At 39.8% G+C, this 25504-nt stretch overlaps 1 protein-coding gene across 1 annotated transcript in view; it reads left to right on the top strand.

Annotated features, from left to right (window-relative positions):
- NLGN4X (neuroligin 4 X-linked) overlaps positions 1-25504 on the top strand; it is a 264063-nt gene that overhangs the window by 52865 nt on the left and 185694 nt on the right. The window contains exon 2 of the mRNA XM_074983331.1: positions 11190-11986. Coding sequence (XP_074839432.1) covers positions 11515-11986 — 472 coding nt within the window. The 5' untranslated portion in view covers positions 11190-11514. The remainder of the gene's footprint in view (positions 1-11189; positions 11987-25504) is intronic.

Raw genomic sequence — 25504 nt, 5'->3', positions numbered from 1 at the left:
GCAATACAGTAATTTTGGATAGAATGGCTTTGTCTACACAACAGCCAAACCTTAAACTAAGCTATGCAATTTGCACAGCTTATTTTGAGAAGATTTCAAAATAGGCTATTTTGGGAGGTGGTGCTGTGTAAACGGTGCCAAAATAAAACCCTATTTCTAGGCATTGCTGAAGTTCTCCTTGAAGGAGGAGTACAGGGATTCTTGTACAGCTCACCCATTATCTCAAAGTGCCCGCAGCTACATGGCATGCCAGCACTTTGAAGTTTGACGCTTGAAAGTTGCTGCGGGGGAGAATTAGCCTAATGAAATGCTTCATATTAATCACAGCACTTCATTAATAATCTCCATTCACCCTGATTACCATGCCCCCTTTGAAGTATGGGGCAAATGTAGATATAGCCATTGTGTGTATTGAACACATTTATTTTTGGCCTTATCATATTTTCTTTTGGAGTACTATATCTGAATTGTCAGACAGATCTGAAATAATGTACACAGTTATTGTGCTACTGTTTTTAACAATAGATAAAATGCGGTACAGAAGATGGTAAGCAACTTTTGCAAAAGGCACATCACAAGGGAGACCAGGAATAGAATATACGATTTCCATTAGACCATGCTTCAAGTATGTTTTGCTTTGAAGAATAGTACCCACACAAAATGCATATTTGAACGTGGTATTGCTTTGAGTGTGGTATTTGCTTAGGCTTAGCAGTCAGAATTAATCAAATACCAACAAATCAAGAAATTTGTATTCTGATGCTTGCCTCTGGTTATATTTATGCACTGTACGCTTTCTGAACGAAAAAGGCTCACTACCCCATCACATTGCCTCGCAATCACAGCACGTCGTCACATCATTTTAAAGACTGTGTCATGACCTCTCTGGCAAGTAAGCTTGAGGCACTTGAGTAGCTGCTGAATCTGTTCAGTCATGAGAAGCTCAAATTCATCTCGCTAATGGTCAAGTTTAGATGTTAAGGAGACTACACTTACCACACATTAGAAAATCACAGACAAGTCAAGTCACTCAAAGATAACAGACATCCCCAGAGAGGTGTTACTGGTTAAAATGGGGCTAATACAGGTGGCAAAAACAGTTGCCAAGGAAAGCTTTCTTGACCTTTTGCATATTTGGAATCATAATGAAGCCATTGTACAGAACCATGTCAAAGGTCTGAGTGTATAAAAGATTCCAAAAGATATTTCATCTTACTAAGAACTAGGAAGGTATGAAACAAAAGGTTTGGAAATGCTATATATTTAATAACTTCTGTTTTTCTCTCATCTCATTTTGTCTGTATATTTATCAAATTATTAATACAAGTAGAAATTTATCATTTGCAGATTATGTAGCCTCTGAATTTCTGTCAAGATTTCTTCCTACAAGGTAATAGACTTGAAAGTAAAGCCTATTAAATATACCCCATCATGTCCTGCATTTGTAAATCTATGGCCATGGCCTGCATCTGGTATTTCATTGTATTGCTGTATCTGTCTATTCCAAAGAAAATACTTGTTTGCATTTTTAAAATTGAAAGATGGAAGTGCATATTTGAAATATACAGCATTTAAAACTTTAGAAGCATGTGCATGGTGGTGGCTGGATTTATATTTCCAGCTGAAGTACTGTTGTCTATGATATAGTTAAAAGGGTGAGGTTTACATACCATTCCCTCATAGAGGATGGAGTGGTATGTAAACCTGCATGCTTTTCTACTTTAAAAAAAATTGAGACAACTGCAATTTAAGAAAGGAGTTTGTATGTCTGAATGGCCTTTTCTTTATGATTTCCCATCATTCTTTTAGCTCATGTATGAGACACAGAAAGTGTTAATATGAATTGTTGCTGGTGGCAGACACCACTGAAATAAAAATGTGAGAGAGATAAATGGCTGCCCATTTATGGCAGGTAAATGGTGATGATAGTTTCCTATTGGTAGATTTTGTGACCTTGTCAAACCTGACTGTGCAACTTTCTAGGCACACTTAAGCTGCATCTACATGGCCCCTTCCTTTTGAAAGGAGCATGCAAATGTGGCCAAATGGAAATGCAAAGGAGGTATAGATTTAAGTATCGTGTACCTCATTTGCATATCTTGTACCTCCTTTGTACCTCATTTACATATCTTGTACCTCATCTGTACCTCATTTGCTTACCTCATGTGATCTGGCCTCCAGAAAAGCCATTTCTGGAAGCCAAAGCAGTCATGTAGATAGGGTTCCCTCTAAAGGAAACCACCCGTTTGAAAGCACCCTTCTTCCTTAAAAAAACTGGGTGCGGTAGGCACAACTGACAATCCGCGTGACCTCACAGACAACCCTTAAATAGGATTTGCACAAGGCAGAAGGCTTTTGTTCCATGTCTGACTCCTTCCCAGCTTCTCCAGAGTTTAAGATGGATTCCAGTGTCGGGTGACATGATCACATGTGTTTGAAAGGCCCCTGTGTCCATACTTCATAGGCAGACTCACAGGTCCACATGAATGTTAAGCTGCATTGTCTCTTGCTAATAGGCCATCACAACCCTGAAGTCTAATCATGGGGAGGGACCCAAAGCAGCAAATATGCAATTTCAGATAAATTGTTCAATTTTACTAATTTGATCTACAAAAATGATGCATGCAAACAAACTGGATAATCGTATTCTGTTGATGGCAAGCTTTCCAATGATATGTTACAAGAGCCATCTTACATAAAGTATATATAAGTTATGACATATTCATATGATAAACATATTTCCATAAAACCATGTGGAATGTTATACTACACTAAATCACTCTGCCTTTGTTTTCTTGAAAATTTAAGTTCTTTGCTCCTTTCCAGCCTCTCCTTCTTCTGTCCTTCACTACCTGATAGTGCTGAATTAGAGATATTACAAATAGTAAGTACAAGAAAAAATATATGTAATTACCACATCACTTAGGAATTCTAATCCTGGACAAAGACCCGATTATGCTGGTACTTGTACAAGGACCGAACTAAAAGAAAGTCTTAGAAAAAAGCAACCTATAACCTAAGTACAAAACAAAAGACAACAGATAGACACAGGGTGGGTCTACACAGCAAAGTTATTTCAAAATAACTGTCCTAGCATCTGCAATATGCAACTGCTATTTCAAAATAATTTTGAAATAGTGGTTGACTTATTTTGAAATTGGTCACGCCTACACTACCCCTCCCTTTTGGAAGGGGTATGTAAATGCGGCAGATTGAAAATACTAATGAGGTGCTGATATGAACATTCAGTGCCTCATTTGCATAATGGCAGCCACTCACCACATTGAAAGTTCTGCTTTCAAATTGCAAACTAGCCGTGTAGACAAGGTTCTTTCAAAAGGAAACCCCGTTTTTGAAAGCCCCCTCTTCCCAGAACAAATTGGATAGAAAACAAATTGGGAAGAAGGATACTTTTGAAAATGGGGCCTCCTTTCGAAGGAACCCCATGTACATGGATAGTTTACATTTTGAAAGCAGCACTTTCGATGCAGTGAGTGGCTGCCATTATGCGAATGAGGTGCTGAATATTCATATCAGCACCTCATTAGCATTTTCGATCTACTGCATTTACATACCCTTTCCAAAAAGGAGGGGTAGTGTAGATATGGCCATTCTAGAGAAAGGGTAACCAGTGGAGGGATACAAAGAGAGGGGTTGCCCAATGAAAGTGATGGGTGAGGAGAATGTTCCATACAGCAGCATTCCAAATGGCTATGAGGGAAGATTGTGTTTTCCAGGACCAGAAAGGAGAATGCAGTAATTGAGACGCATAATGATGATAACTTGGATGAGTGTTTTAGCAGTGTGGATGGAGAGGAGAGGCTGTGTCTGAGGGATAGTACACAGAAAGTATTTGCAAAATGTACACAAGTGATACACAGATTGAAACTTGTGCTGCAGGTGGTTCTTTGTTGTGTCTTATGAGGCTCTTTGCAGCTCATGGTACTAAAACATTGTGGCTGTGTTTACACTTGCATTCCTCTTTCGAAAGAGGCATGCAAATGAGGGAAACTGAAAATGCGAATGAGGTGCAGATTTACATATCCGGTGCCTCATTTTCATGTTCTTTTGAAAATGCTTCTTTCAAAAGAAGAAAAGCAGTGTTGACATGGCTCTTTTGAAAGTAAACCCCATCTTCAAAAGAACTGATTTTTTACGGGAAGTAGAGTTCTTTCGAAGATGGGCTTTACTTTCAGAAAAGCAGCGTCTACACTGCTTTTCTTCCTTCAAAAGAAACTCTTTTGAAAAAAATATGCAAATGAGACACCAGATACGTAAATCTGCACTTCATTTGCATTTTTGAGTTCCCTTATTTGCCTTTCAAAAGAGGCATGCAAGTGTAGACACAGCCTGTGGGTTATCAAATAATCTAAGCTATTAACCAATCCAGGGCCATGGCTACACTAGTCCCCTCCTTTTGGAAGGGGCATGGTAATCAGCGAATTTGACAGATGCTAATGAGGTGCTGCCATAGATATCTAGTGCCTCATTAGCATAACAGCAGCCACACACCTTTTAAAGTGCTGCTTTTGAAATGCATGCCACCTTTTGATAGGACCCCAATTTCAAAAGCCCCTTCCTCCTATTTAGTTTTCAGGAAGAAGGGGCTTTTGAAGTCTTGAGGGTCCTTTCGAAAGGCCCCTGGCTACATGAGCGGTGTGCATTTCAAAAGTGTCACTTTTGAAATGCATGCAGCCACCATTATGCCAATGAGGTGCTGCATATTCATGGCAGTGCCTCATTAGCATCTGCCAAAGTGGCTCATTACCATGCCCCTTCTGAAAGGAGGGGGGTAGTGTAGCCACGGCCAGGATGTTTGTACTGTGTTATCAGACAATTGTAGAATACTTGATTGGTGATTTTGATGTAAAAATGTTTATATATAATAGTAAGTCAAACAATGAATTCACACTACTATGTCTCTTTTGGGTGATGTTGATCAGTAAGTTGGCTTCTGAACCTTTGAAACCTAAATATGACTGATTTAGACATTGCCTAGGTGTGAGGACTAATGAGACATCTGAGTTGAAAATGACACCCAGTTTATGAGCCTGAGTGGCAAGCTAAATGGTGGTGTTGTCCACAGGAATTGAGAAAGGAAGCGACAGGGTGGACTTAGAGGAGATGATTGGGAGCTCTGCTTTAGCCATGGTGAGCTTGAGCTATTAGACATCCAGAAGGACAAATCAGAAACAGACAGGGATTTTAGTTTCGAAAGGAGGGGTTATTGGAGAGCCATATGTGGTACAGAGTGAGGTTCTGAAGATGGGATTGTATCGTGAAGGGAAACGGCCAGAGGAGTGGATGCAAGGGAGACAGAAGATGAGATGGAGTCAGTGGGTCAAGTGGATGGATTAAAGAGAAAAGCTAACAAGATATTTCTGCATCTGTGAGAAGGTAGAGGAAGGCAAGAGAGGTAGGAGAAGATGGAATGGTCAGCCAAGGTGAGGAACGAATATTCTCTTGGAAGAAATTGGTGAGATCCTATGTAGAGCAAGAAGTGGAGGCAGGAGGAGGGGAGATTTGAAGAGTGTTGTAAAAGGTGGTAAAAAGGGAAGTTTTGTGACAATACCTTACTGAGTCACAAGAAGAAAACTTGGATTTTTCTGCTTCATACTGAGAATTATCGTAGAAAAGAGACTGCAGGTTGCTGTAGCATGAAATTACTGAAATTGTTGTTATACCCAAGAAAACAAAGCAATTGCTTTGTTTCTAGGTTTAATAACTAATTTGAAGCTGCTAGTGGAATAATATCTTGAAATCTGTTTTGTGACCTAATTTTAAACTGAATTCTGCTGAAGAGGTAGCAAAATGCAAGCAGATACTGATCTTGAGAATTAGTATCTTTTATTGTGCCATTTTCAGATAACAGCCCTCCAATTAACCTCTAAATACTCTGATCTAGGAACTGCTGCATAATCATATGTGATTTAGTTATTTAAGTGCTTCTCACTACAATTTCTTCTGACTACTCTGATCATCTTTAAGCAGCCAGCATTTCACACCAAGCTGACACAGAATAAAACTTAACCCCACTCTTCTCTGACATGGAGTTAAATATATTCAGACATTGTTCCAAGAAACTGTTGTAGCAAGATCTATTGCTGAAAAAAGTGAATAAATCAAACAAGCAAACAAAAGCTTTGAAATGGAAGGAAGAAATAATCTAATATTTTAAGGAATTGTTAAATTCTCTTCTCTATTGATCAGAATGTAAAAAGCGATTGGCATAATTACCATGTTTCAATATTTAAAGAAAAAATAACATACGGTCTATGGTAACACGAGTGACAGAGATAGCTATGTTAATCTGTATTCTATCAAAACGAAAAAACAGTCATGTAGCACTTTAACAAAATACTTTATTAGATGATGAGCTTTCGTGGGACAGACCCACTTCTTCAGATCATAGCCTTACCAGAACAGGCTCAATATATCATAGAATCATAGAATGCTAGGACTGGAGGGGACCTTGAGAGGTCATCGAGTCCAGCCCTCTGCCCTCATGGCAGGAACAAGTACTGTATAGACCATCCCTGATAGACATTTATCTAACCTGTTCTTAAATATCTCCAGAGATGGAGAGTCCACAGTCTCCCTAGGCAATTTATTGCACTGTTTGACCACCCTGAGAGTTAGGAACTTTTTCCTAATGTCCAACCTAAACCTCCCTTGCTGCAGTTTCAGCCCATTGCTTCTTCTTCTATCCTCAGAGGCCAAGAAGAACAAGTTTCTCCCTTCTCCTTATGACACTGTTTTAGATACCTGAGAACCGCTATCATGTCCCCGCTTAATCTTCTTTTTTCCAAACTAAACAAGCCCAATTCTTTCAGCCCTTTTTCACAGGTCATGTTCTCTAGACCTTTGATTATTCTTGTTGCTCTTTTCTGTACCCATTCCAATTTCTCCACATCTTTCTTGAAATGCAGCACCCAGAACAGGACACAATACTCCAACTGAGGGTCCTGTGGCACCTTATAGACTAACAGAAAAGTTTTGAGCATGAGCTTTCGTGAGTACAGACTCACTGTGTCTGAGTCTGTGCTCACGAAAGCTCATGCTCAAAACTTTTCTGTTAGTCTATAAGGCGCCACAGGACCCTTCGTTGCTGTTACAGATCCAGACTAACACGGCTACCCCTCCGATACAATACTCCAACTGAGGCCTAACCAGCACAGAGTAGAGTGGAAGTATGACTTCTTGGCCGTTTCCACACAGGCCAATTTCTTCAAAAGTGGTATGGTAATACACGGCTCGAAATATGCTAATGAGGTGTGGATGCAAATTCCCCGCACCTCATTATCATAACATCACGTGATTTGGAGTCCGGAAGACTGTTCTTCCAGACTCCAAAACGCCATGTAGAAGCGCAGCCCCAGGGGAGCTTCCGGAAGGAAGTCTTTCTTCCAGAGGTCCCTTCTTCCCAAAAATTTGCATTTTGTTCACAGTTTGTTGAGAAAAATCAGCACTTTTGCTGGCTGGCAGTGTTCTGCTTCTCAATCATGAGTCATAGCACTGCTGTCAACAGGTTCTTTTGACAAAAAAGCTGTGTGGATGCTCGGACATGGGAGAGGGGCTTCTCTCAACAGACAGAGCATCCAGAACAACAGGCAGCGCTGTCTGCTGTGCTTCTGGGTGCCTATTTTGTGGAGACCTGCCGGGAAGTCCAACTGCTCAGTTGACAAAGCGAAGCGCTCTTCCAATTGGCTTTTGTGTGTGAACGCACTCCATCGACAAAAGTTTTGTCAGAAAATCTCTTCTGACAGTGACTTCTTTAGACAGATCACTTTTGTGTAACTGTAGCCTATTTGATTACTATGTTGATACTGGCATGCTAAGTTTTTATATTTGTAAGAGAGTTGTGATTAAATGTCCGGGAGAGGTCCACCCAAGTTAGACTTAATCTTATTTTTTTCTTTATTTAGTACAATTTCAGAGAGAATTATTGTCACTTATAGTGTCTGAACATACATTTATGCTAGACAAATACTAACACACAGGATGGAGCTGATGAATGGCCCAAGCGACCACATATCAGGACAAGTCCTTTCATGGTAGTCAACATGTAGGATAAATTTTGATATGTGCACAAGGCATCTGGTGTGTTGACCAACATAGTATATATCACACGTGTGTACAAATACAATTGGACTCTAAAGTCTAATCATATGCATAGGAGAAACATGCATTCTGCTCTTCCTGCACCTGTCTGCTTAAAAGGAAAAGCAAAACAGAGGGGGTGGGTGGATCACCCAGAACCAGTGTTAGATGCTATGGTTCCCTTGGCAAGGAATTATTTGATGTTTCTACCTTCAGGTCAAAGAAGAAAAAATGTTATTATTATAACTATAATTATTGTTAGGTACTTAGATGAAGTTTATTTATATTTAAAAAAAACATATTCTGAGTTCTGCTCCTAAAACAGGCCAGATAATGTCAATAAATGATATGTTCTAAGCCAGTTCCTTAGCGGATACACATTGACTTCAGTATCTCTATGTTGATTTCCACCAGCTGTGAATCAAGCCCCGTTATTTTTAAAGTTGTCCGTTCTGTTTCTCTCCATTGCATTATTTTGCTTTCTCATGTTCATTATCACCCTCCACTTACATTTCTTGTCTTGTTTCCTTTTTTTCTGCCCCTCATTTTGTCTATCGTTCCCTTTCCCACCCCAGTTTCTTGTCTGCCTATTTGTTACCACCCTGCGGTTTTTCTATTTGCCTTCTTTCTCTCTCCCCATTTTTACTATTTCTCCCCACTTGCAAGTCCCCCTTCTTGTTGTTGGAACTATGCCAGTAACCTCAGTGCAGGAGGAGCAGCTGCTGCATGTGCTGCTTTCTCTATGTAGCATCAGTCTGAACTAGACTGATGATGGCTTTGCTGCCTGGGCTCTGAAGTGAATAGACATCAGAGCTAGAAGAGAGTGAGGGAGAAGTAGCTACTACCAGCCAGCCCCAGGTGCTATTGTTGCACACTGTTATAGCTAAAAAAGCCAGGCAGCAGCAGATCAAGGAGGGGAGAGTTTCCTTGTGGGAATTTCTGGTTAGGCTCTTGCTTAGGGCTGTCATTGATTTTTCCTTCTAAAAATTGTTTAGAGAAGACATGTTTAGATTGCAAGCCCTCTGGCAACACCTGTGTCTTGTCTCTCAGTAAGGCACTTCATGTATTGTCGGCTTTATATAAATAATATAGAATTAGAGCATATCTTGTTCTGGTGTTCAGCTACTTCTCTCTGATTTTTGTATTTTGAGTTGTGTATGGTTCCCTTGCAATATCGTGGGTCCTTCCTGGCCCCACACTAAAGTTAAACTGATGGTTCTTTAATTGTGGCTGATCTACAATCAATGTTAATAGCTACATATTTCTGAAAAAGCATAGATAGTGACAGTGAACTAATCTCTCTGTGGAACCAACAGCCTTTCCACAGTATGGACTGCATAGGCTAGAATGATTATATATAACTCATATGTTGGACCTCTCAAAGGAAAGATGGCACCAATTTTGTTTATCAGATAAGTGTTAGCTCTGTGATACATATCAGGGAACAAGATCTGGAAAAAAAAACCCTTAAATATATTGTCTGAGTATTTTTCATCTCAGTAACTGTTTGCATGCATATCTGGATCCTAACTTTTCATTAAAGATAAATATAATTTTGCATACTATACATCCACACAATGTTCCTTTGTATTTCTTTCTTACATATTTTGAGGTAACTAGTATTCATCATTTACAAAGACAGGCAACAAAAGATGGTCACAATTATGAAATAGCTTTCATATGAGGGGCGATTAAAACAAGATTAACTGTTCATCTTACAAAAATGGTTGAAAGTGATTCAACAGAGGTCTACAAAATCACAAATTGTGTGAAAAAGGTGAACTGAAAATTTATAAACATTTGCCCACTATATAAAAAAAACATGAGTCTCCTAATAAAATTAAGAGGTAGCAATATTAAAACAAGCAGTAAGGAAGATTTTCTTCACATGACATGTAATTAATCTGTGGATCTCATAGCCAAGGGATGTTAGGAAAGCCAAAAGTACAACTGGGTTGATACAAGAGCTAGACAAGGTCATGGAGGATGGGTTAATCAATGGCTCTTTGTCATGATGGTCAGGGACACAAACCTTTGTCCCTAAACCTCTGACTGTCAGAAGCTGAGACTGTGCAAGAGGGGATGAATCATTTGTTAGTTGCCCTGTTATGTATACGTCCCTCAAACTGTGGCACTGAGCATTGTTGGAGACAAGATACCAGGCTAGATGGAACATTGGTCTGAAATAGTATGCCTGCTCTTGTGGTTTTAGGATATAGTGCCCGGTTCTGGTCCATGAGTGCAACTCAAGAGTGACACCAATAAAGTTAATGGAGTTGCACTAGCAGAAAAAAAAACATGTGAAAGCATAATCAAGCATGTTGGTTCTCAGCATTCTTCTTCATAGCGCTGCTTATGTTTCAGAGAAATAGAATATACATAATAACTTTAAAACTTCGGTATAACATGTTCAACAACCAGTATATGGACCTTTTATATCTCAGATTTTATACTGCCTGAACTCTGTAGCATCCCCTTTTCTTATGTCAGTGCTCTTATGATAATTCTGTAGAAGATAAATTTGCATTGTCAACAATTTTGTTTATCCTTATAAATAAAAATTACAGTTATACCTTATTTCTTTATATCCCTTCATTTTATTTTTGGGGTAGTCCTAAGTAATCACATTTAATCACCATACACAGAAGCAGGAGATTATCTCGTTCAGCAAAACGTTAAGAAAATATTCATTGTTTGAGCAGAACTGCAAAGGGATGGATGTTTTTTTCAGCTTGTCTAAGCCTGTAAGTTTCAATTCCATGGAAGGTGCTCCTTACGAAAGAGGTGAGGTATGTCTGGATTGGATGGGGGCAGAGAGTTTGAGACAGGGACAAGAGACAGGGGATTGGGAAAGCTGGGTTTATATCTCAGCCCAGCCAGTGTTTTGCTCTGTCAACGTGGGGAAGCTTCTTTGCCACCATCTCCAAAGGGGATTTACTGTTCTACTCCTTCCACTGAAGTGACTGAAAGTCATGAAACACATGGAGACTGTGGCATTAAAGACACTGTAGAAGTGTATGCATATATTGTAGTTATGGTGAATGTTAATAAATGCATTAATTTAAATTGTCTGCTTCCTCCTGCTACAGGCTGATTGATCAGGCTGCAATTCAGTGGAAGCAATCGTTGTGTCAATGAAGCAGGAGGACTGCTGACTACCTTCTCCTTCTTGGTCTGTTGGGAAATACCACCAGGATTAAACAAGTTCTGGAGCCTGGGGATGGGCCTTCGGGACAAGGATTCCCTGGCTTGTCCTAACATTGGAATCCTTCTATGGTTAATCAGCTGAGGCATCCATCACATTCACATTTAGGCTTTTCACTGCCTGAAACTATTACGTGTTGCCTTTCACTTCATATCCCTGTTGTCTCCCTGGCTGTGGAAGACAGAGCTCTGCTGATGTTGATATAAACAATGCCAAGGCCAATGGGACTTCTATGGCTGCCTTTGATCTTCAGCCCAGTCTGTGTCATGTTGAATTCTAACCTCCTTTTGTGGATAACTGCACTAGCTATAAGGTTTACCCTCATTGATGGCCAAGCACAATACCCTGTTGTTACCACGAATTATGGCAAAATACGTGGCCTCAGAACACCTTTGCCCAATGAAATTCTCGGCCCAGTGGAACAGTATCTGGGAGTTCCCTATGCCTCCCCTCCAACTGGGGAGAGGCGATTCCAGCCCCCAGAGCCTCCCTCCTCCTGGACTGGGATTCGAAATGCCACACAGTTCGCTGCTGTCTGCCCACAGTACCTGGATGAGAGATCATTGCTTAATGACATGCTGCCGGTCTGGTTTACTGCTAATTTGGATACCGTAGTGACATATGTGCAAGACCAAAATGAAGATTGCCTGTATTTGAATATCTATGTGCCCACTGAGGATGGTAAGTACTTTATTCAACCACACATAAAACAACCCACCAGCTATTTGTGTCATGACAAGTAGCTTCAATAAGGAGTTTATGCAATGCTTCATTCTACTTTCTACATGTTATCTATTGAACTGAAATGTCTCTCATTATATTAATTAGATACAAATTGTATATAATTAAGCATGCTTGCATGAATTCATTTTCATATATCCTTTTGTTACCAACTTGTAGTTATATTTCCAGGCATTGGCTGGTGTATGAATGGGTCACCATTCCAAAGAGTATGGAAAAATTAAAAAAAAAAATCCTCAAGAAACAATAGCACACATCTGAGGTATACAAGTACTACTATAAAGTATAATTTTTAAGGAAAACAGTTTGTTTATAGAAATTTCCCTTTCTGTTTGTTTTGTTATAATACTCTTTGAAATGACATTTAAATTTGATTTTATTCACTAAGAATTGGTAAAGTTCTGCAACCTGAAGGCTGCATGATTGTTTAGCTCTTCTATCAAGTTATGTGTCCTTCATTCACTAAATATAAAATGGCGCAATCACTGGACATATTACATAAGAACAACCCATGAAAATGCAACTCTTGACCCTCATCTAGTTTAATAAAAAACTCTGGAATTATTACTTTGCACCAGTCAACAGTATAACAAATGTGTGTTTTGGTAATACAGTTTTATGAACCTTCTCATTTTCACTTTTAATCTTAAAGGGTCTATTTTTGTGAGGTGCACAGAATGTTTCTTGAGAAGTGTTTAGTGAAATCTGTTCCCATGGAAGACAAGGTTTCTTCTGATCAAATACCAACTGACTAATATTTATTCAATATTACAAGATAATGAATAATGTCATGAGGAATGATATTTCATATTCTTCTGAAAGCCAATTGTTTCATCCTCCGCAGTTACTTACTGATGAATAACTGTGCAGATTTCCCTCAGATATGCAAATTCATTATTCTATTTGTGGGCCTTTCATTTGCATAATCGTGATATTGTATTTTCTCAGTAAGCGTACTCTGAATATGCAAATTTTGGTACTCTGGCTGCCATAGTACCTCTGCTGTCATTGGCTTCTGTACTCAGAATTTTGCAAGCAGTTGGCCAGCTATAAAAATACCAGCTTAGTTTCCTACTCTCTTCAGCTGAAACAGAATACTAACAAGTGTATAAGATGCTGGGGTAGTGTGACTAGTGAAAGACAAAGACAAATAAGTTACAGAAGGCAAAATGTCTAAAAGACAAATTGTATGCCTGTGCTGAGGTGAACCTTTCTCCTCGTAGCCTCTTTTCTTAGTTTCGGGATATCTGTATGGGTCATGGCCTCCAGAATACTCTCACATGTTTATTTTGTGGGTTTGATTCTGCAGCTTTATATTAGTCACTAGGGAAACTCTATAAGACAAGGCCTTATTTGTTCATAGTTGAAGAACAGTCCTGTCTCCATTTCATTTTAAAGCACAGTGTATTACAAATACATTACTGCAGTTATTCTGGTGATAGTTTTGCTCAAATGAAGGAACCAGGAGGGACAAAGGGGGAGATATAGAAGATTAGAAGGGCAAAAACAATGATCAGAAGTGTGTTTTCTTTTTTGCTCAGTCACTTTACCTTTCAGTAGTCTGGCATATCATGTAATTGGATTCTTCTCTTTTAAAATTTGAATAGTTAATTACAAATATCTGTATAACAAGAATAAAATCAGAGGCTCTTTCACCTGCATATCTACTAATATAGTATATGCCATCATGTGCCAGCAATGCCCCACTGTAATTTACATTGGCCAAACTGGACAGTCTCTAAGTAAAAGAAAAATGGACATAAATCAGACATCAGGAATGGTAACATACAAAAACCTGTTGGAGAATGCTTCAATCTCCTTGGACACTCAGTTACAGATTTAAAAGCAGCAGTCCTACACAAAAAAAAAAAATTTCAAAAATAAAATGGAGAGAGAAATTTCTGAGCTGCAATTCATTTGCAAATTTGACTCCATCAACCAAGGATTGAACAGAGACTGGGAGTGGTTGGTCCATTACAAAAGCAGTTTCTCTGCTGACAATGGGCCACATCCCCCTGACTGAACTGGCTTGTTTTCTCCTCTCTTGATGCTCACTACTCCACGCTAACTGCTGATAATGAGACATTTCCACACTGACTGAATAGACCTTGTCAGCTCTGGCCCTCCCCTTTACTGGGACCCACTCTTTAAATCCTCTTCTGGAACCCGGCCCCTCCAACATTCATTCATCTGATGAAATGGGTCTTTGCCCTCGAAAGCTTATGGTCCAAAATATCTGTTAGTCTGTAAGGTGCCACAGGACTTCTTGTTGTTTTTGAAGAATAAAATTGAGCATGTTCACTATATCATAATCAAATTGTAGTCTAATATGTTACTCAGCTTTTGATATTGCAAAATATTTAACCAGGGATAATTCTGTTAACCTGTAAACTGGAAGAGCCACCTAGTGCCACTGTCTAGCAGCTTATCGACTGTTCATTTATATGCCCATTTAATTCCAAGGGAGGAATATATCACATTTTTATGCAAAGATTTGTACTGGACTCTGGGGCAAAGGCTATTAAGAAGCCAAACCTCCCATTTCACCCACAAATGTCACCATAGGGGAAGAGTTGCAAGCAGCTTCAGATATACTTTCATTATCTGGGTTTTGTATGTGATTTTATTCATCATGACAGGTATTTCAACAGTCTTGTGAGGAGAGTCAGAAATTCCAAAATGAATAGTTGCAGTTTTAAATTTTTGTATAATTTATTTTAATTATCACAAGTTAAATCTAACTCAGTGTTTTTCATGTAGTAAATATGTAATTCTTCATAGACGTGATTAAAGTGAACTGACCTATCTTCCAAGCTAGCCTGTTGCCAAATCATACTAAAGATAAATTCCTTTAAGCAGTAGTCCATAGAATCTGATTGAACACATTACACTTCATTATGTGAGTCTTAGCTGACAGAAGAAAGCCATGTTGTTATGGAGACAGACCATGAAATTATTTTTTGAAATAGAAGTCTGAAAATGAACGACTGAGTTAAACTCATATTTTCAATCCTTGCTCATGTACCTATTTCTTTACAAGTTCCCTTGGACTGTTTTGTGTATATGTGAAAAGATGGATAGGCTTATCGAAACCCTGTTAATGCTCTGACTTGGAAACATTTCTGAATCATTTTGTGTCTCTGTTTTTGACAACGCCAATGAAAAGCAATTGCTGGGCTTCTGTAATGCATCAGCTGTGGTCCTGTGTGATATTGCTACTCCCTGAAACCCAGTACCAGCAACAGCTCATGAAAAAGCAGCTCAGTTCTTCAACTTGGCCACATAGGCTTTGCTGTCATTGGGTTCTTGTGTAGATTGATTTAGGAAACCTAACAATTTCTACTCTGATTATACATTTCAAATGAAGAACATCAAAATTTAAGAGGCTATGCTGTTTTTTTGCTCTCATTTACATTAAAGTAAATCTTGCTGAATGCAGAAGGATTTCACCTGCGTGAAAGAAATGTGAGTGAGAACAGAATCAGGTCCAGGAACTCGGCAGATTTTATTTTTCATTGCTAATAACTTAATTTGAATAACTGTTGCTGAAATGTGTAAAAGACTCAATAAATCAAAATGTATAAAGTCTATAGAAGTTAAAGGGAAGGCAGAATAGTTAGGTAAATAATTTTTAAAACCTCAGTTTTAATGTATTTTCGTTTTTAGGTATAGGATTTAATTTAAGTCTTGCCAAAGAGAATGGATTTACAATTTATTACTGATACCACGATGCCATTCTTTTTAATGCTGCTGAAAATCAGCTGAAAAGCAAGGAAAAACACACTCTAAATTGAAATAATCTTTCTAGAAACATTCCAAACAGTCTTATTCTTAAATAATTAAATAATTGTAAATTGTCCTTGTCTCACAACCCAAAATAGTACATTTTTTCTTCAGGAGAAGAGTAGCCTGTTGGAACCAAATCAAAGTGAAATATTTAGAAGGCTGTTTATTAACTCTATCCATGTGGACATTTTTTTCTGTGTGTGCAGAGGCCCTGCAATGTGTATGGACTCATTCATAAGAGCGGTGCCTAAATTAGAGTGAGACTACAAGAGTCTGAAAAATTCTGTTGGATTTTGTTGCCATCATTTAAAGTAAAAGCAGTAAGAGGAAGAGTATCGTTATAATTCTGTATCTTCATGATGAATGTGTGGTGATTTTCACAATACTGATGGATGCTAGTGGTAAACAGATGTCAGGAAGAAAATACTTTTCTTTCTAATAGTGGTTGGACTGTCAAATCTACTTATTCTCCTTTAACGATTCAGTTCAAAATATAGCTATATATTTTGCATTAAACGTTAGCTTTTTATCTCAACTTGCTACCTAGGAAGCAGCTATGTGTATCTCAGTTTGGCTTCTGATTACATAAAAAACATGCATAGTATAAACAGACATATTTGTCTCTTTTCTGATTACTGAGAACCTGTAATTGCAAGAAAACATAAATGTCAGGTTTAAGGAGGTTAGTTAGGGAAATGATATTGAGGACAGTCTGTTTATTGTAACTTTAGTCTGAAGAGGGTTTTATTTACAGTGAGAGTGCTAGATTGAAGAGCACGCAGACTGTTAATCGGCTGTGCTTAATCGCCATCCTTTATTATTTGAATCTGTGCATGCCGTAACAGGGATTACAGCATACTATCCTAACTATGGGAACAAACACAACAAAACCCACAAACCAATAAGTTTGAATTCCTGCAAGTGAACCATAAAAACTGCATTCTATCAAGGCACGATAAAAAAGCACCCATAATTTAAATAGCACCCCCAGATATTTCATTTTGGCTTAACCTTGCTTTCTGCATACCAAAAAGGGGAAAAAGTCACATGTCGAAAGTAACATCATATACTCAACATAATTTGGCGTGTGGTGAGCAAAGGGAGCTTCCAGGGTGTGTCCAACTACTAAAGAGCTAAACGTGTGTCAGGGATGAATTAAAAAAAAAAAGTACTTATCTTTGGGGTGTGAGAATCAGAGAATCAAAGAAATGTGGGACCTGAAGGGACCTCCTTCACTGAGGCAGGACAAAGGAAACCTAAACTACCCCTGATAGGTCTAACTTATTCTTAAAAAACTCTACTGATGAGGATTATACAGCCTCCCTTGAAAGGCTCATTTCCTACTGAACCACATCCTGGTGGCTGCATTGGGAGATCCATTCTGATTAATCTTTTCCTTCCTTCCTTCCTTCCTTCCTTCCTTCAGTCAGTTCACAGCCCCCTTTTACTCTAGGAATTGCATACTACTCATCATGGCTTCGGTTTCTGGCCAGGTGAATATACAATTTTCCCTATCTAAGGTAGCAATGTTGTGTCAGATTGGCTGTGAGGATGCCATTCCTGGGAGTCTTCTGATTCCAGACTGTTCCAGTTTCCCAGTGTCGGACAGGAGGGTTCGGGCCCACGTGCTACTCTGGTTTCCATTCCAGGGATTCTACAATCAGCAGCCAAGGTCTGTGCTCTCTCAACTCTTTCTGCTGTTTTCTTGGGCTTTTTCCTACTGCTGACTTCTGCAGGCTTCCTTTACCAGGAGCTCCATCTTTAATTTGGGTTTGCCAGCCGAGCCTAAATTTCCTCCAAAGTGCAACCTGTTGATTAATTGTTCCTTCTGAACCACATTAACGCCGTCAAGGTTGGTGTGAGGTAAGCAGTGCATCACGTAACCCTATTCCAGGGTTTATCTACCTTTATTTACTTACCAATGTTACTAATATCTAACCAAAATTGTCCTTGCTGCACGTCAAGCCCGTTACTTCTTTTGTGCTGTCTTCAGTAGACATGGAGAACAACGGATCACAATCCTTTGTATAAAAGCCCTTAACATATCCTGGTCTCCTCAGTCTTCATTTCTCAAGTCTAAATTTGCACACTGGTTTTAAATATTTCCACATAGGCCAGGCTGTCTAAATCTTCTGTGATTTTGGCTATACTCTCCTGGCCTCTCTCTATATGTTCGCATCTTTCCTAAATTGTGGCAGCCAGAATTGGACATCGTTGTCCAACTGAGGCCTCACTAATGCCAAGTAGAGCAAGACATTTAGCTGCCATGTCTTACATATGACACTCCTGTTAATAACCCCAAAAATCTTAGCCTTTTTGCAGATGTATCATATTGTTGATTTATTTTCAGTTTATGATTTCTGATCTACTATAAAACTCCAGATCCTTTTCAGCAGCACTGCTGCTCAAACGGTTATTCCCAATTTTGTAGTTGCGCATTTGACATCTCCTTTTTAAGTGAAGTACTTTGCACTTCTATTTATTGAATTTCATCTTTTTGGATTCAGATTAGTTTTGTAATTTACAATGGTCATTCTGAATTCTAATCCTGTTCTCCAAAGTTCTTACAATCCCTCTCATCTTGGTGTTATCTACAGTTTTTATAACCATACTCTGCACTCGCTTATCCAAATCATTAATGAATATATTGACTAATAGCAGATTCTGAAGAACTCCACTAGAAATGCCCTTCAAATTGGACTACAAATTACTCTCTGATCAGCTAAACTGTTGTGAAGGCTGTTGAATCATTTAAGGCACAGTAAATAGACAAAAGCCACAGAAAACAGAAAGAGGACATGGAACTTTGCAGTTGTGAATGAGCAATGTCAGAATTTCTTTGTCAGTGAAAGGGAGCTGAAGATAATCTCTAAGCATAGTAAAAATATTTTACCGCAGAATATTAGAAATTAATCAAATCACAGAATATCAACAGTAGTCTGAAGCATCAGAGAAGAAAGGCATAAGAATCTGAAGGCTGTATTTTTAGCTTTGGTTAAACAAACAAACAATAATAAATGGACTACAAAAAGCAGATAAATAAGGGATGCATAAGATGCTTGGTATAATAAAAATATAGTTTACACTGTATGCTGCAATTTCAGATTTGGCAGATCTTTGTGAGGGTACAATTAGTGGTGCATTGTTATTTCCTAATACATTGTTATGGCACATGTGCTGTTTAACTCAACTTTTGTCTACAACCAAATCTGATTTTCCTTTGATAGATGTTGGGATTATGTGTGGGTCTGTGTGTGTCTATGTGTCATGTGCACACACATGTCCTGATTCTCATTCTGGTGGTCCAATGAAAATGAGCTTCCCACTGACCTCTTTACCTGGTATAATGTAGGTCAGCACATGGCTAAGATTTCTAATTTTGCACATCAGTGCTAATCTTTGGCTGAAGATATAGGCTTTGAATGGCTTGGGTAGACCAGAAGCATGAATGGTGTGCATTAAAGTCAGAGGAGTTATGCCAGTTTACACAAGCTCAGGGTCATGGATTATAGTTTAAATGACTATTAGTAGTAAGTATTGAATTAATCTTGTGTTACTCATAACTTGAAAAATAGTGGCACAGATGTGAATATCTAATGTGAAAGTCTCTTATATTGCTCTTTTTCCAGGGTAAGGGAGAACTGGACCATGCATATTTTCACACAGATAGAAGCTCTACTGTCATATCACTATGAAATAACCCCTTTAATACTCATGTTACTTCACGTTCTGGTAACAGGCATGTGCAGATCTGTAGAGTCCCTCACGGACACCAACATTTTGCATTTGCATCTGATCTGTGTCCACCAGGCTCAGTCTTTCATCAGATCTGTGATCTGCTGGCTGGATTTTACATTCACCCACATCTTCACTGCAGACTGTCTGGAGGGGAGGGAGCCCAGATGAGTGAGGTGGGAGGGTGGGGTCTTGCAGGGAAGAGGCAACATGAGAGCTGGGACGGGGGTAAGGGGCGGGACGGGGGCAGGCTGAAGGCCTCGAGAAGGGGTGAAAGAAAGGGATTGGATGTTGCACCATGTGTGGCTGCTGTCCGAGGCCCTACTCACTCCCTTCCCTGTGCCCAGGAAGAAGCGGTTTGGAAGCATCGCCAGCACTGCGGGGCTGAGCCATGGTAGCAACGCTAATGCTGCCTGAGTAGCTTTGGCCGCTGGTGGGAAGCTGTGCAGAGAGTGGGTGCTGGAGAGCCCAGAGTCCGACCTGCCACCTAGCCCCAGCTGCTGTCTAAAAGCCAGCAGCCTTGAGTGCCCTGTGTCCCCTGGCTGCCTCAGCTAAATTCCACAGGCCAGGAACTACTGGTGTTGCCACCAAATCACCCTCCCTGTAGGGGGCTCCCAGAGGCATTCCAACACCCCAGCATTGGGCTCAGCGCCCACAGAGATGGGGAGGAATAGAGGCAGGTGCCCCAGTCAGTGCCCAGGGTGCTGCCTCTTCCTGTGCCAGGGTTCCAGCTCTGCTTCTCCCAAAGCTCCAGCCCCGCAGAGCTGGGTTCTCCTGCCTTAGAGCCCCCATGCATGCTCCAAGCCACCTCCCCCATATATATTCCCAGCTGCACTAGCTGGCAGCCCAGAAGAGTGGTGAGGGGCAGGCAGCATGTCTCCCCCAGCAGGACCCAGGGCTGGACTCCCACAGGTTCAGTGGCCTCAGGCAGGAGGTTGGTATGCAGGGCCAGCAGTATTCACCCGTTCAGGGACAGGTATTTGAAGTGAACGAGGGGAACCTGTTGCACAAGAGTGATCCATGGATGTCCGTACCTGGAGATGCAGTTATCAGCAGATATGCAGGGCTCTACAGATCTGACCTCGAGGTCACAGACCTTTATTTGAGCTGGGAAGTTGAACTGTAAGTAGGTAACTATGGCAACCTTTCTTCTTCCAAATTAAACCTTAGTACAAATGCTCCTAGCCGATACGTAGTTTCAGGTTTGAATAGCCACATATTCTTTGTTTGTTCAAGCATTCTCAGCATCATGTTTAACACACTTATTTATTCACTGCTTTTAGACAGAAGCAGCTATGAAAGTGACTGGTGCTGCATGTAAACTTCACCCTCGCGCCTTCTTATGCATGTTCTCAGATTTTATATTGTGTAAAGGAATCATAATTTTGAATTTCCATATTTTTCAGCAGTTCAAATATTTACCTTAATTCAGCTTTATCAGTGTGTTTTAATAGCTACATTTTAAAAGAACTGAAGTATAATGTATTCCCTATCCCTCCAGGGAATATGGGTGTTCTCACTGTAGTTTCAGTGATTATGATACATCATCTCTATTTTACAACCATTTTAATAGGGAAAAAAAATGATGCCTAGGCCTCCCAGCCTGGGTCTCTTTGGCCAGAAGTTATTTTCACACTTCCAGGTTGGAGTTTTGTCTTTTTATATAAGAAAAACCAGGAAATATTTTGGGCAATGTGTGCCATTTCATAGTCTCAAACGGTAGACTTGATTTAAACCCTTGTACTCCAAGTCGAGCATGGCTCATCTACGAGTCTCCTCCACTTCACTCTGTCTCGGGACAAAACTTCTAGCTGGCCCCAGGAGTACCCCAGTTGTTGTCCTTAAATCACAATAGATCAAACTATAGAAAAATAATGTAAAATTAGTTATCCTTTCATAAATGAAACTGCAAAACGTAGCATGGGTTATAATGCATAACACAGTAAGTCTAAAATTAAATCAAGAGATTTTGTCAGTGACCTGTTTGTTTTCTAACCTCTTACCCATTCTAACCCCATTCAGTTGTCTGTCTGCCTGGGGAAAAAATAATTCAAGTGTGTCAACTCACATTATATGTCAATAACAAACAAAATAAAAACAGTATGACACAACCTGTGGGAAAGGATTTATACAGTTTTGTTATAGGAGAGAAGGATTAATAACAGATAACAATTACAATGCAAAGTGATAACATGGGATTTATAAAATAATCCCTTTTCAGCACTCAGTGGCATCAACCTTAAGGGAGTGGTTATAATCTGTTTCCATTGTGAAAGATAAAGGGTAAAGTGAGTCCCCTGAAGTCACATTTTCCCCACCATTAGGGTCCAACACATCAGTTTCTCCTAATCCAGAAGTACTGTAGCATCTGTGAAAAAGAAGGCATATAGCTGACTTTTACAGTGAGCTCCTGGCAGGATAAAGCCATGTGTAATCCAGACCCTTATTTTTCATTCTTGTTTTTACAAATACCTGTCACAAATACCTTCTGACACCAAAGAACAGGACTGTAATCTAGATAAACTAAAATTCTTAAATCCTTAGAACTAAACTCAGATTTAGCTGCTGATTTCTAAATGGTGTTCTTCATTGGAAGAGTTGCCATTGCCAAGGCACTTTATAGGATTGTGGGCAACTGGTTGTTTCAGGAATTTAATAGGTGAGGAAGCCTTGCAGAAAGGTTCAGAATAATTAATTCTTAACACCATTATAATTGATTACAGGGTAACAGTGTTGAAGTCTTGAGTTCTTTTTGGTAGCAGCTCACATTTAAACCCCTGTATCTGGCATTATTTTACCTATGCCGACTTTCTTGTGTGTTTTCTCTGGGCTAGCCTACCTCCTGCTGAAAAGGAGGCAGGGAGAATATCCCCAATACACTATGGTTATCTATCTGCTGTGTTATTTGTATACATGACCTTTCATTTAACTAGAGTGGTGGTGTCTCAGAGGTAGAAGCAGTGTCAGTTGGCTGAGAATGCAAGAGAAATACAGGTTAAGGTCACAGAAAAACCTGAACACTGGTTGCAGCTAATTTGATTACGGATGGTCCCAACTGTTTAATTCACAGTAAATAATACAGAATGCAGGCTATGATGAACAAGCAGTATTCATTAAAATGTATGGACTGCTCTACCCTTTCCTAGGTTTCCAAACATTCTGTTAGTAACTATCCCTCCAGAGATCATGACACATTTTATGTATTTTAGAACATTTTAATAGAAAAGGATAACATTAAATAATTGATCCCCAGACCTCCCACCCTGTGTCCCTTGGCCAGAAGTTGCTATTAGCCTGGCAGAGGGTTGAGGCTATGGGAGGTGGGAGGGGGGGTGAGCTAAGCCTGGGGTGGGTTAGGGCTGTAGGGGGGTGAGGGGTGGAGTTGAGCGTGGGTGGTGAGCTGGGCTGTGTGGGGTTGAGCTGGAACCAGAGCTGGGCCTGGGTGGTGAGCCAGCAGTGGGGGTTGCACTGGCACCGTGAGGGGCGGGGGGGCGGGCAGGTGGGCAGCGTGTGAGGTGGCAGGGGGGTTATGCTGGAGCTGCGCAGGGTGGGTGGTTGGGCAGCATGTGAGCAGGTGGGGGTCGCACTGGAGCTGCACGGGGTGGGCAGCTTGTGACCTGGCGGTGGCGGGGGGGAGGTCACACCAGAGCTGTGCTGGGTTAGGTGGCTTGTAAGCTGCCATGTGGGTCGCACCGGAGCTACGTGGGGCAGCTTGCGAGCCAGCAGGGGGTTTGCACCAGAGCCCTGTGGGGCGTCAGGGGTGGCTTGAACCAAAGCTGCTTGCAGGTGGTTTAAACGGAGCCAGGGGGATGGGGTCAGGGTCAGATGCGTAAGAGTGGGCTCGCGCACTCTGACTTCACATACTGTGAGACCTTACTGCACTTGAAAACCACTATCATGTCCGCCCTCAATCTTCTGTTTTCCAAACTTTGTGATGATCTCTATCAGCTCTCTCTCAGTGTTGTGTCTGCTGTCTCAGAATCTGCCTCCTGCTCTTCCTTTCTGGAAGAAGGAGCATGTATAGATGCAGCCAAAGAGTGATATCTCACTAATGAAATAATACTCTAGTGTTGTGCTGGTCATATGGTAACTATCCAAACAAAAAAATAGGGAAAGAGCATTAGATATACAATAGTGCATTTGTTTCTACTCTAATACCATTCATGGAAATTCAGATGGATTTACATTCTTAGTGTTTTTCATGTACAGTTAACACTTACCAATATGTTGCTCTCTGTGTTCAGAAAGACAGATAACTAGCTGGAAAGAATTATTAAAAAGGAAATGAGCTAATGCTAACAGCCATTTTACCCTGATGTATTAAAATCCAGGAGCTAAGTAATAGCAAAAGGAAACATTATCATATAATTTAGCTTCCTTCAGGCAAATATATAGCCTAATAGTTTATTTGCAATGCTTAATCAGCTCCTGACATTACAAAGATGTGTGGTTTTGTGATAAATGGGTTTTGTTGTGCCTCACTCAGAAGAGATTTTTATTTCTAATTCCTTGTAAAGAGGGCTTTTAATTGACAAAATATGACATGGAGAGAACCCACTGCATTATCTGTCCAACAGCTACAGTATGAATTATTCATATTTACATGCAATGCTGGTTGGAATTAATGAGTCACTACCACTAGGGTTTAGTAAATGTACAGTAGTGCAAATTAAAAGCATCTCAAAATGGCAAATAAGACAAAGATTTTAGTAACTTCTGTACATCACGTTTCTTTAAGGATGATCTCAAGCAGACAATATAAGACCTAAAATTATTGAATTATTATTATTATTATTATTAATTATTTTTAAAATTATTATTTCATGAAGCAAATTTGAATTTTAAGTTTGTTTTTAAAAAAAATCTCTTGATGAATCTTTTTAAATCATGGATTCTGTATATACAACATGCCACATGAATTTTACTTTAATAATAACATGCCCTACCGCCAATAGAAGAGGCACGAGGTACCTAGCAAAGTGTATTTTCTTAGCTACACTGACATCATAGATGACATCACAGTTTGGAATGGAAATAAAATATACACGTAAACACTGAAGTAAGTTAACCTTTGCAACAACTTTGCAAAGTTTCAAGCCAGCCTGAACTATATGTTTATCTAGCCTGACCTCCTGAATGGCACCACAAGTACAATTTCCATCAAAGTAATTCATAGTCTATATCTTTTGGAAGAAAAATGCAACCTTGATGTGCAATTTGTCAGTGATGAAGAAGTCACCTTTTGTAAATTGTCCTAAAAGTTAATTACTTTGACAGTTAAAAACTTACCCCTTCTTTCTGGACTGAATTAGGCGGCTTCAACATCTTTCCCTTAGACTGTTAGATATTTTTTCAATATGACTGAAGAGCCAATTGTTAAATATTTGTTTCCTATGTATATACTTTCAGACTGTGATTAAGACATCTCGTAATCTTCTTTGTTAAACTCTTAATCTATGACTGGACTATAGGTTTTCTAATTCTTTAATCATTCATAGAATCATAGAATCATAAGACTGGAAGGGCTGAGCTCAGGAGGTTATCAAGTCCAACATCCTGCCCAAAGCAAGATCAATCCTATCTAAATCATCCCAGCCACAACTTTGGCAAGCCAGGATTTAAAAACCTCTAGGATGGAGATTCCATCACCTTTCTACATAATGCATTCCAGTGCTTCACCACCCTCCTACTGAAATAGTTTTTCTTAATATCCAACCTAGACCTCCCCTGCTGTAACTTGAGACCACTGCTTTTTGTTCTGCATTCTGTCACTAGTGAGAACAGCCTCCCTCCATCGTCATTAGAACCCCACTTCAGGAAGTCGAAGGCTAGCACATTTCTCCCCAGTCTTCTCTTCTGCAAAATAAAGATGCCCAAACCCCCAGCCTCTCCTCATAGGTCATGTGCTCCAGTCCCCTAATCATTTATGTGGCCCTC

Source organism: Carettochelys insculpta, chromosome 1 (genome assembly GCF_033958435.1).
Source record: "Carettochelys insculpta isolate YL-2023 chromosome 1, ASM3395843v1, whole genome shotgun sequence".
NCBI classification, from domain to species: domain Eukaryota; kingdom Metazoa; phylum Chordata; order Testudines; family Carettochelyidae; genus Carettochelys; species Carettochelys insculpta.
This window is presented reverse-complemented; position numbering and strand designations above follow the sequence as displayed.